The sequence below is a fragment of the Channa argus genome, chromosome 2, assembly GCF_033026475.1.
Source record: "Channa argus isolate prfri chromosome 2, Channa argus male v1.0, whole genome shotgun sequence".
Taxonomy (NCBI): domain Eukaryota; kingdom Metazoa; phylum Chordata; class Actinopteri; order Anabantiformes; family Channidae; genus Channa; species Channa argus.
In genome coordinates, this window is record NC_090198.1 from 2,555,904 (window position 1) to 2,569,400 (window position 13,497).

The following is a 13,497-nucleotide window of genomic DNA, read 5'->3' on the forward strand; positions in this document are numbered from 1 at the left end:
ACCACAATTAGAAATAGACTAACAACACTTTTGGCTTTGGACCTCCCCCTTATTCGAAGGACCATTCCTGTGGTTTATATGCTTTAGTGTGAGTTGCTGCAGTTGAGAACATATAAAGAATTCCATATTCCAACACTGAAACAGATTTTACATCAGATGTGTCTGTGCATGGTGACTTTTGAAGCACTGAATCCAGGCTCAGCCAGCTTCTTCAGAAGCTCTCCCACATTCTTGAATCAACTTTGTCTGCTTAAGCCTGCAGTCATCCCTGTTGTTGTGCACCTTTTTCTACCATGTTTGTCTCCTTCAGTCCATCTTAATATGATTCAATACAGCATTCTGCAGGTAGCCAGCCCTCTTAGCAATGAACTTCTCTGGCTTCCCCTTCTTGTTAAGCATACCAATGATTGTCTTCTGGACCATTATCAAGTCAGCAGTCATTTTCTTGATGGGGTTCACATGTACTAAGCTGGGCAAAGACATACACAGTATTTATACTGTATTAATAGTACAGAGACAGAATAAAGTATGTAACAGAGTAATAGAGACAGAAAGAACAAAAATACTGTTCACCCACATTAAGCACATCAACATATAAAGTCGGGAATCTTTCTGTTCATGTTTCCTTCCAGATGTCAGTTCAGACATCCATCATCAGAAGACGACTAGGAATCTGTGCTGCTTTCCATGTCCTCAGCTGCCACGGAGCCCAACAGCCTGCTGCGTAAGAGCAACGAACACACACACACACACACACACACACACACACAGATGTTCAAGTATTTGAACACTCACTAATTGTGTCTTGTCACACATCCAGTCGTTCTCTTTTTTTTTTTTTTTTCGGAAAACCCTACAAATTAAGCTCATACACAGTAGAGACACAGTAGAAATACATTATTTAATGAGAAATATTATGGTAGTTTATGTTTACCGTTTGTTTTGTGTTGTTTTCTATACCAGGGAGCATGTGCGTCTGGATTCTGTGCTGGACGTGATGAAAAGAGTCAAGATGAAGAGCTACTACAGAGCAGCTATCACTTTGGTCAGAACCATTACACCATTCTCTGAACCCACACTCACATACTTATTTTTTGCAAATGTTGATACTACAGCAGATAATACTTTTTTATTGGAAGAAAACACTTAGCAGCATTAGTCAGTAGTTATTTAGATACTTTGCAGAACAAGCTATACGTATATACACTTTTCAGCCATAACATTAAATACATATAGCTGTTGATGTTAATCTTATTATTATAAGTGGTCTGAGAAATGTGCAAGGTGCCACTTCACATCCACATGTGATGCACAGGATTTGATCTTGTCTGACTGGTAAGTTCATACATGTTCTTTTTCATACATTTAAAAAAGAAATAGCTCAGCACTGCTGCCACTCCTGTTCAGTCCTCTTGGTATCATGGGAGGCATTGAATGCACTTCTCCATAGTAAGATTAGTTATTGAGCATATCTCTACAAAACAGTATTTGGGAAAAAAATACATACTATAGCTTGTAGTAAATTATAGAGCATGTACTTAGTACTTCCACCTTAGTAAAAAGTACTTAGTGAGTACTTTGTTAGGCAAGAACTTGCTCTTTAACTTGAATATTAAGCTGCACACACACAACTGATGGTTAAATGCCATTCAGCTTTACGTTCAGTGTGTAGAGAGGCAGGTTACATCTTGGACAGGTCTCCAGTCTATCTCAGAGCAAAAACAGAGCTATTCACACCTATATTCACACCTAACATGCATGTGTTTAGACTTGGGAGGAAACCAGTACCCAAAGGAAACCCACAGCAATAAGGGGAGAACATGTCAACTCACAGAAAGGCTTCAGTTCACTGGTGGATTTGCACCAGAAACGTTGTAGCTGTAAGGCAGTAGTACTAACCACTCCAACAGCGAGCTGCCCAAATTTAATATATTTCGGTAATAATTGTAATCAGCAAACTAACCAAATCAACAGTCTGTCATGTTGTTGAACAATGCTTGGTATCACTATTTCAACATGCATACAGGGTGTAGCATGTCCTCCACCACCAGCCTGCTGCTGAATACCAGCTCCTCATCCCTTTTTTCTTCCAGTAAACACCTTGTAAATATGTTTTGTGTGGATAAAACTGGCTTCACTTATCTTCAGCTCTCCTCCTAGTGAGCTTCTAAAGCCAGTTGGCTGGTAGTTGCAATGGACATTCGGAGCAGAGAAACTGTGCATTACAGGAGGTCAAAAACATAACACTTTGCTGCCAATAAAAGTGTGAGAGTCCTTGCTTAAGCCACTGTCAGACAACCTGTGAGCTGAATGAATTTAGCCCAAATAATCAGCAAATTAACAAAGGAAGCTTTTGTGTCTGTTAAAATAATCACATTTAGACACATATTGATTAATATGACTGTTTTATGCTGTTAACATAAAACTATTTGTTCTATTTTTGAAGACGCGTTGAAGTGTCTTGATTGTATAATAAGACTTGGAGGACTTAGCTCTGTTAGCCCATTTACACCAGCCACTCATGGTCTTATGACTGTCTCATCTGCCCTTCTAATGCAGGAGGCGCAGCAGTATGCAGATGTTGGCTACATGGATCGAGAGCAGTTCAGAAGGATATTTGATCAACTGGATAAAGACCGCATCAAGGAGGTGGATTTCTACCCCATTCATTTTACATTTTATTTTACAAATGTTTTCTGTTTCTGATATCTGTGTGTGTGTGTGTGTGTGTGTGTGTGTGTGTGGGCATTCCTCCCAGCATCCTCCCTTGCCCCAGTACAACTCTCCAGTTCTGCAGAGGCTTCAGTTGATCTTCAGTCACTACTATCTCACTATAATTGGCAACGCAGTAGCACTCATCAACGTCATGTGTATATGTGTAAGTTGCACGCACATGCACACAAATTTGTATAGCTGTGTGGACATTCACTGACATAATGTATTTCCTTGCACTTCACTCTAAAACATACTCAACTTTATTCTATCCCGAATCCTACCACTAAGTCTTAACTCTCAAACTGGTCAAACAAGTTAACAAACCCACACAACGTGGTCAAGCTGGCCAGCATACTGTAATAACATTTTTTGTGTCTTTCAGACTATCCTGGTAATCAACTCTGAAAAGTCCACTTTAGAGAGAGACAACTACACCTTGGAGGTGAGCACAGTCATAGCGAAGCCCCTAAAATCAGTGCTGGGGAGCAACATCTGACTTGATCAGGATGTTGCACACTGGCCCAAAAAACATTATCTTATAGAGGTGATCAGAGGATAACTCCTAAAACCTGGGGAACCCCCACGACCTTTCCTCTAGCATCACTATTTTGGAAAAGGTGAAAATTAAATAATAAATATTAAAATATAAAATGAATAATAAAATAATACAGTAATATCATTGTCTTTAGTGAAGTAATAACAATATAATAAACAACCACTGCAGTTATTACCATGCAATTCAGTAAAAACATTTAGTTATGCATTTTACAGCTCTTGCACAGAAACATCCACCTTTTGCCACCTTTTGTAATTACTGAAGCTCTTGATGTTTGGTTTCAATGGTATTACCCATAATTTTGGCCTCTTATTACCTAGGTATATTATTATTATTATTATTATTATTATTATTATTATTATTATTATTATTATTATTATTATTATTATTATTATTATTATTATTTGCAAAATGTAAGCAGTACCTTGTGATTACTTTACTATTATCCATAATATTAATCAACATAATAAGCTAGTTGCATTTTTACAGAGAGATTATCTCCCATTACCATGTTGCCAAGCTAAACTAATTCCAGTCTACCACTGTCCTTCATTCAGATTATCAACCTGTGCTTCATCCTGTACTACTTATTTGAAATGTGTGTGAAGATCTTTGCCTTCAGCTGGAGAGGGTACCTTTCCTACAGGAACAACATCTTTGATGGCTTCCTCACCGTTGTCCTATTGGTAAAGCGGCTGTTTTTATAAACTCCACTTACGTTAACTATTGAGCATATTACATCTGTGTAGTCAGTGTAAAACTATAGTTGTAAGGGTTTTTATAGGGCAAGATTTCTTCATGGTTACTTTTAGTGTCATGTTTTGTATGATGTCATATGTCCTTTTTAGATGGAAAATAATCTACCAGTTCATTAAACATAATGTTTTTTAAGTTTAATTAGTGTCTTCCTGAGACTGTTAATATTGGTATTGTTCATCTAATATAACTTCTAGAGAGATGGTGGATTAAGCACATTTCCCAAAATTTCAAACAAATTCTTTAAATAAATTTTTTTACTGACACTGCCTGATATTTAAAGTAAAGTAAAGTAAAAGTTAAAATATGACAGAGTAGAAATTTTGTTACAAGTAAAATTACTTCAGTAAAAGTACAAAAGTCTTGTTCTTTTCCTTTGGGCTGTTCCCTTTCACGTGCCTCCATCTAACCCTGTCCTCTGCATACTCTTCTCTCAGACCAACTAACTTCATGTCCTCTCTCACTACATCCATAAATCTCCTCTTTGGTCGTCCTCTAGACCTCCTGCCTGGCAGCTCCAACCTCAGCATCCTTCTACCGATATATTCACAGTTTCTCCTCTGAACATGTCCAAACCACCTCAATCTGGCCTCTCTGACTTTATCTCCAAAACATCTAACATGAGCTGTCCCTCTGATGTCCTCATTCCTGATCCTGTCCATCCTCGTCACTCCCAAAGAGAACCTCAACATCTTAAGCTCTGCTACCTCCAGCTCTGCCTCCTGTCTTTTCTTCAGTGCCACTATCTCTAAGCCGAACAACATTGCTGGTCTCACCACCGTCTTGAACACCTTTCCTTTCATTCTCGCTGATACTCTTTTATCACACAACACACCTGACACTTTTCTCCACCCGTTCCAACCTGCCTGCACTCGCGTCTTCAACTCTTTTCCACATTCTCGTTTGCTCTGAACCGTTGACCCTAAGTACTTAAAGTCCTGCACCGTCTTCACCTCTGCTCCCTGTAACCTCACCGTTCCACCTGGGTCCCTCTCATTCACACACATGTATTCTGTCTTACTGGGGCTAAGCTTCATTCCTCTGTTTTCCAGAGCAGACCTCCACCTCTCTAGATTTTCCTCCACCTGCTCCCTGTTCTCACTACAAAAGTACAAACACCAAAAGTAACAGTATTTTTTTATGCATAATGCCCTATTTCACATGAATGAATGTGAATGTTTTGGGGGGTAAAAACATAACAAAAATCATCAAACTTTTTCATGGTGCTATTATTATTATTGTTGTTGTTGTTGTTGTTGTTGTCAAAAAGTGAAGGTTTAAGAGAAGAACTTGCAGCCAGAAGTTGCCAATTCTTAGCCCTTCATCAGTTGATCATCAGCAGATCTGCAGACTGCTATAAAAGTCTGCAGTTTCGGCAGTTTGCTGCATTTGGGCAGAAACACCTCATACCCACTGTCAAGCACAGCAGTGTAGGGCTGATGATTTGTGCTTGTTTGGCAACCACAATATCTTGGCACCTTGCAAACACGACTCATGAGTATTCTAGTGGTAAATGTGAGGTCATATGTCCGACAGCTAAAGCTTGGTCCAAATTGGGTTATGCAACAGAAAAATGATTCAAAGCAGAGCAGTAAATCTACATCAGAGTGGCTGAAAAATAAAAGAATACAGATTTTGGAATGACATAGTCAAGGTCCAGACCTTGTTTAACTTTTACTGTTCAATACTAATATTATACTTTTGTTTGAACCCTTTAGCTCCTACAGATCACTATTTATGCCACCTACAGGCTTCCATATTCTCAGTGGTGGGTTTGTATTTTCTCCCATTTGTTTTAAATTGAGATAATTAAACAATGATTAAATAATTGATTGAATTTGTCCTTTCAGCTGCTGGTTGTGTCTCTTATGTAGTCTCTTACGTTTTATTTTGCATCTCTATATGAACATTATATGAGATTTACAGCTCCACTGACATGTGTGTGGATGTGTGTGAATGTGTGTCTCAACAGGGACCCATCCTCTAACAGTGTGATGTCTCTGTGGGAGATGATTCGTTTAGTCAACATGCTTATTGTCTTCCGCTTCCTGCGCATCATCCCAGATATCAAGGTGCAGATAATGCTCAGCATTATATAACTTAAATTCTCAAAACACTCCAAATACAGATAATCTATATCTGAAATGGTTTAAACTGTTTATTCATGCTACAATTTCACTTAGGGTATTTGTTTTCATACATTCTGCCCTATTCTGTAGCTCATGGCTTTGGTGGCAAGCACACTGTTGGACCTGGTGAAAAACCTCAGAGCCTTTGCAGGGATACTTGTGGTGAGTGAATACTATTAGTGCAATCAAGCGGTTCTGCACTTGGTGTTTCCTTAAAATATGATACCTATCTGTTAGTGAAAACCTTTCTTCTTAGATGTGTGCATTATTTTAAATCGGATAAATAATTTAATACAATCCACTTTTGGAATAAATTCTTCTTCATATATATTCATTGTTTGAGACCATTATCTAAGTTGTGCTTTCTAAAACCTGATAACAGTGATGTGCAGGACAAGTGTCCAAAGGAAGCAATTTGAAAATGGGTAAATGCTGATGTCTTTTTCATGGACTCTGTACAGGTGGTGTACTATGTGTTTGCTGTGTTTGGGATCTGGCTGTTTGAAGGAGCCATTAAACCCGTTCCACCTATGAGGTACTGTGTGAATTTGTCTGCAGTTAGAAGAAAGGACAAAACATGAGAACATGTGTTTTTCCTTCAAGTGTCTTGGTTGTGCAGATGAGATTTAGTGGGGCTAGTGAAATAGTGAAATAAAACATCACACCACGTTTCTGTTCACATTATTTTTTCACATTTTAAGTGATTATAATAGTTAAAGTTACAATAGGCAACTCTTGGGAATGAAGCAAGCTGTAACTTAAAAAACCATGACAAATGGGGGGTAAAATACAGCCAAGACATGTAAACCTTCACATGTGACATCTTCACAGTTCTGTGAATATTTGTCACATTATAGAAAACATTCACAGCATCTATCTACCTTCAGATAAGTTATGCAGCATATTTCTAAAGACAAAGAAAGAAAAAGAAAAAGTCACATACCACATCTCTAACCGTTGTTTCCTTTAAATTTAAACAGCAGCAAAAAAGTAGTTGAAAGTTGAAAGTACAGCTGGTACAGTAAGACTGACTAGATGAGGGTAATTAAATATGTTGTGGGTAAAGCTTAGTCTCCTACCTGAATTTGTTTAGGCATTTGCTTTAATTGGTTTAATTCTTCTAAAACTCATAATGAATTAGGCTTGTTTTATCTGTCAACTAAGCTATGTAAGCTTTAACTCAGGCCTATGAGAAGCTGGTGTTTGCTAGAAGGCAGTAGATGGGCAGCGGAAGTTATAAAATACTGACTGAAGTAATTTATGTATTTGTTTGTATGTGACACATACACTTTGCATCAATTTACCTCTACTTCCTCTTACAGTTTTTCAAAATTGCAAAGACACATTTCTTTAAATGTAATTAGGCTCCATTACCAAAGCTCACTGTTCAACAATTTTCATAAACTTCAAACTGTCAAACAATGTAATTTTACATTTGACATTACACAAACTTAAATAAACCAAACTTTATTACATCAAACTTAATATCACATCACATCACATCAAATCACACAAGCATCATGCAACACTACACATTAGATATTAGATATTACAATAGAATGGCACTTCTGATTTTCTCGCATAAAAACCTATTTACAAGATGAACACAATATAAATGTTATATTTATATAATGTTTAATTTCTAAATGTAATGTAGTAAATCAAACTGAAATTGAAGAAAATTCAGTAAATGCACTGTAAAAATGTGCAGCTGATACCTAGGAAATGTGTGTAAGAATGGAATAGTATTTATATATTTTTTTAAATGTTTCTGACTTTAAAAAGATGGCTTTATGGTTAAAAAACTTTTATATGGTTTGCAAGTGACACGGTTGAGTTAGTCAAATCTTATAGTGTGTGTGCATTCTTTCTGTGTGTGTCCCAGCATGCAGTCCAATAACTCCATGGAGAACATCACCTCAAACTTCAGCATGGAGTGTGGCACCTATGAGCAGCTGGGCTACTGGCCAAACAATTTTGATGACTTTGCTGTGAGTGACAACCACTGTCGGTTTCATTTATTTGTGTTGCACTTTTTTCTTAAAAATTAAACTTAAAAATTAAAGGCCAATTTATGCTTCCCCGTCAATACACATAAATGTCGACACAGACCTACGCAGAGAAGAGAATTACGGGTAACCTTAGGTTGCACAGGTTTGCAGAGGCCCTTACGTGCAGAACTCCCAGGTCTCAACCATGTGTTGTGCGGAAATGTGCGTCAACCAAGCTGATTGTATAATGTCGGGAGTCCGGATCAAAAAGGGAGTAGAACCGGAAAAAAAAGAATGAAAAAGTAGATCAAGGAACATAACCCCAGCCTTTGTAGATGTTTACACTGATTTTATATAATGTTTATGTATGTTGTTTAATGTATTCTATGGTTTTACTGCTGCTTTATTCAGTATTTAGTGTATTCATTTTGTTTTCACAGTTTTGAGATGTGTATTTTAACTTATGGCATTTTGTTTCCAAAATGAATATTTTTTTAAAAAGGACAATAAGAAAAGCATGGGATTGATATCATGATGTACTTCACATGGGACACCGCTAAGTGTTTTGAAATGTAGAACACACACAATTAATTTCTGTTTCCGGATTGTTTCTTCCGTTTCGGCTAATTGAGGTTTGTGCCCTCCTTTGGACACGTACATCTTTCGTGCAAGTATAAAAGAAACACATGGCAAACGTATCCGAGCGTAGGTCCCCTTCGATGTTTACAGTATCAACGGAGAAATATAATTCGACCTTTAAAAGTGTCAAGCATGTGATTGCAGTTCAAGACTGAACTACTGTATGTTCTTTTGATATTATTTACTATTATGTATGTTTTTAAGTATATTGACTGACTTTTACAAGTACATATATTCAATATTTTTCTTAAAAGTGATGTTATAAAAACATTCTTTTCCCACTCAGGCATCCATCATTTTGCTATATGATGTCATGGTAGTCAACAACTGGCAGGCCTTCATGGAAGCATACAGCAGATACACCACAGAGTAAGAAAAGAATACAGCTCACATGCACAGCAGCTAATACTGTTGCTGCTGCTGCTATTGATAATGATAATGATGATGTTTCATTATTCCCAGGTGGGCTAAGGTCTACTTTGTATGTTGGTGGCTAACGTCCTCCGTCATGTGGGTCAACCTGTTTGTGGCACTCATCTTAGAGGTCAGTTCAATTCAATTCAATTCATCTTTATTTATATAGTGCCAATTCACAACAAAGTCATCTCAAGGCAAGTCAAGACTATAAAGATGTATAGAGAGAACCCAACAAATCCCCCTTGAACAAGGCCTAGGCAACAGTGGAGAGGGAAAAGTGTTAATGGAAGAAACCTCCAGCAGAACCAGGCTCAGGGTGGACGACCATCTGCCTTGACCGGTTGGGGGGAGTGAAACTGGGAGAGAGAAAAGAACAGAGCAACAAAAGCAACAACAAAAACTTGGGCAGGTTGGTAGGACCAGTAGCTGCACATTGGAAAACACACAGCTCCAAAGCCGGGGACACCTGAAAGGGACAGATAAGGAGAAAGACAACTACGGGAGAAAACACAGAGTTAATGTCATACAGTGGTGACAATTGTGGGGGAGATTACTCAGACTGTTACATTCATTTATCATTTCTTAAACCACTGATCTCCATCAGTGTTCAAGGGAGGTTAAATTGCAGCTACTCATACAAACACAACTTATTCTGTACAGAACGAATTAAGGATTTGTTGGACTGATTGAAAACACACAAAACATAACATAATAAAACATAATAACTGGTAAAAATGTAAAAACAATTCCCTTTTATTGTTTTTAGTGACACGCTATACTCTTGTGTTGTTGCACCATATGGCACATTTTAGCCACTTGTTGCAATCATCCATCTCACATGTGAATGAAGACTTGCTTCTACATTAGGATCTAATTGTATTTATTCTGTTTCTAATGTGTAGCAAACAAACAAACATAACTAAATATTTCGGAGACGTTTAAAACACGTCTTTTGTGATGTGCTGCTCACAGCTTAAGTTGTTGTCTAACAAAACAAGATTCTTTGCAACAAGCCCAACATGTACCAGTAGATGGCTGAATCAGTTTTTTCACATGTTGGGGAACAATTACAAGAATCTCAGTTTTGTTTGCTTTGTTGATAAAAAAAAAAAAATGATGCAGCCAGCCACTTAAAGGCTAAAATCTCCCTAATAAAAATATTTAGGTAAAAGCCTACATTGAGAGATCACAAAGAATAAACCATTTTAAATAGATGAGACTTAAGTCATGATTTGATTGGTTTGAACATGTTGAAGTTTATCGAGAAGCTTGTGTGAGATACCACATAACAGAACATTAGTCAAAACACGAAGAGATCAAAGGGTGTAAGAGGATAGAATTGGAGAAAGGTGAGAGCAGGATGAAGGCGAGCAGTGTTACAAAGATCGAATTAACAGATTTGTGTGGTGCTATTGACTTGGGATTCAAAAGATAAGGTGCTATGAAAGAGAACACCCAAATTCTTACCTGGGCGAAAGGGGAGACAGAGAATCCATCAATAGCAAGCAAGGCAGTCTCAGACTTAGAAAGGATGGATCTGATGCCTATGAAAAGAACCTGTGTCTTATTACTATTAAGTAACTCTATACCTTTAGTATTAGTGTGATCCGCTACCTTTTATCCTTTATTCATATTTAGCTACAGTAAATGTTAAATGTATCTGAAATCTGACAGAATCTGACAGTGTATTTTTCAGACCTTTATCCAAATACTCAAAATTAAAGATCATTAAATTTAAAAGATTACAAATGTTAAAGGTTAAAACAATTACGTTTATCAGCTTAAATTATTGATATAAATTAAATAACCAACATGTGCCTCACAGATTTAATATTGGTGAAGCTGAAACCATGTTTTTCTTTTTAACAAAAAAAAAAATGCAGCATCAGCACTGGTTTTACACAAGAAGCTGCCGCTGAATCTTTTTCGATCTGCACACGTTGCAACCAATCCAGTCTCAGTCAAGGTCCCTCAGATGAGTATGAGCCTGTGGTTAATGTTTGAAATGTCCTTCCCTTAGAAAGTGTCTGCACAGAGGAACAAGCCCCTCTGGAACAAGCTAAGCTATGTAACACACATAGAATTAACAGTCGATGACATCTCCATGTTGTCTGTGGATTTTTTTTTTTCTATACAGTAAATTGTACTATAGCTCTACAAACTCCTTATGAAAAAAAAAAATCAACATTTTTCACCACAGAAATGAGCTGGTCACACACGTCCCACTTCACCAAGTTTCTTGTAAATTGATCATTTTTTTTGGGCTGACAGCCACAGACACAACATTCAAAAGTTGGGTTTTCGTTTTTGGTTTCTTGTGTCTTTCTGTGTGCTGTATATCTTCATACGTCAAACAGGCCACATTCCCCCTCAGAGTAAACCACATGTGAAACAGTCTCTTTGTTTTCTTTCTTCGAACAGAACTTTATCTACAAGTGGGATCGCAGTCACAGCTGTTCTGTTACAGATGTGGAGAAGATCAGATATGAAACCTCTGTTCAGCTCATATTCAAGTAAATTAATGCTGCTTTTTTGTTGTAAAATCTAGCTCTCAATCCATAGCTAATCCCACGACCAATCCTAACTCTGTTATCCATGATTTTCCCCTATGTCTCTGCAGGGAGCAAATCCAGGAGCCAACAGAAGAGGAATTACTTTGTCAACTACACCAGCACCCCCACTTACACCTACGCTGGACACACACACACCTAGAGCACCAGCAGTAAGGAATGAAGTGACTGCTTCTAACTAAGTCCACTCCGTGGTAAAAGTACTGAGAGGACAGTCTTATAGCATTCTCCTTGTTATTTTTATTTGAATTGTTGTAATTTAAAATTACTGCTGCTACTGTAACGAGTAGGAAATACTTGCTACAAGAGTAAAACCACTGTTTGCCATAGTTTCAGTTGCACAAAGGGAATTCAAGTTGTGTGCCAACTCCATATTGAAATACTGTGCTGTACCTATTAGGGTTTTGGCAGCAAGTGCACAAGAAATGAATCAAGCTGTAAATACAGAAAGCACCTGCCAATTTCATATTTGGAAACTGCACATAGAGAAAGCAAATCCAAACTTTCCTACTTTCTTTCTTTTTTCCCAAACAGTGGCACCATTTTTGTTGTCTCTGCCCCCTCATTTTGTTAAATTCTGCTTTTACAATGTTTTAATTTCAGTTTTTAAGTTAAAATTGTCAGAAAGGTTATAATCCTACTCTCTGTTTATTATTGAGGTTGAAGTGGGTAGTGGAGTTGTACTGGAGTGCATTATGAGAAGAGGTCACCCTATTTAAAATGAATGAGGTGGCCAAAACATTAGAACCAGTAATTATTGTGACAGGCCAACCCTTTATGTGCCACCACATATGTCCTTCTGTTTACATCTCCATCATGTTCTCCAGAAAGTCTTGTTTTCCGTATTGTGTGTTGTGGGTTACTAGCGCACAAAGAAGTAGGGTTTGTAGTGTCATTGTGTCACATTGCAAATATTTCGGATGGTTTATGAGACTACAAAATAACAACTTAAAGTCTATATAAGATTCAAACTGACAAAGTGGCAAATAGGAGTTACTGTGTAACCTGCCACTGCTGAAAACTACCCGCTTTTGGCAGGTGTCAAATGTCCTTACTGTGATGTAAATAAAACTAAGCAATTCATTCTTTACCTGAATTCTGCTCATAGACTGACTAAACATGAAACAAAGTGACTTTGAGAAGTCAAAATAATTTTCTTTTCAATGCATCAGAAAGAGAATCTCAGTGATTTCTATACTGTAGAAACATGAGTCCTGTGTATCCCTCTACAATCTGGAATATCAAAGGCTCGGTAATTAAGAGCAGATGTGCATAGTGGTACCTGCATATTAGCATATTCATTCAGATTTCTAACTCAAGAAATAACAAGGGATATGTTTACTCATTCTGACTCTGCGTGCCTTTGTTTTATATAGATCCAACTTAAATGTTTTTAATGTGATTTTCTGATGTTGGAAATAACTAGAGAAACAAATTGTATTTATCTGTGCTTTTTGTTTGTAAAAAAATTAAATACAGTTTGAAAATAAATGTCTAAAATGAATTATTTTGTGATTTATTGATTTATATCAAGAGAAGAACTTCACTCCACACACACACAAACACACATTCCCCAAGTATAGAAATTTCCAATTCATAATTGTAAATGCACTAACACTATCAATATAAACTATAAACACTATTCAACCACAAGGGGGCAAAGCCAGTGTCTTCTTGTGCCAGTCAAAAGTCTGGATACATGCAGAGGGTCTTCTCAGTAAGGG

General features: G+C 37.3%; 1 protein-coding gene across 4 annotated transcripts in view; it reads left to right on the plus strand.

Moving 5' to 3' along the window:
- Positions 1-13,277, plus strand: part of tpcn2 (two pore segment channel 2) — a 29,492-nt gene extending 16,215 nt beyond the window's left edge. For 3 of the 4 annotated variants that reach the window (XM_067494444.1, XM_067494461.1, XM_067494434.1), the window contains 15 exons: positions 633-724; positions 964-1,045; positions 2,560-2,649; positions 2,759-2,878; positions 3,098-3,157; positions 3,829-3,957; positions 5,746-5,795; positions 6,000-6,099; positions 6,247-6,318; positions 6,618-6,691; positions 8,042-8,147; positions 9,073-9,155; positions 9,249-9,330; positions 11,625-11,716; positions 11,824-13,277. In XM_067494444.1, coding sequence (XP_067350545.1) covers positions 633-724; positions 964-1,045; positions 2,560-2,649; positions 2,759-2,878; positions 3,098-3,157; positions 3,829-3,957; positions 5,746-5,795; positions 6,000-6,099; positions 6,247-6,318; positions 6,618-6,691; positions 8,042-8,147; positions 9,073-9,155; positions 9,249-9,330; positions 11,625-11,716; positions 11,824-11,929 — 1,338 coding nt within the window. In that variant the 3' untranslated portion in view covers positions 11,930-13,277. The other variant, XM_067494452.1, reaches the window with a different exon arrangement.
- The last annotated feature ends 220 nt before the right edge of the window (positions 13,278-13,497 follow it).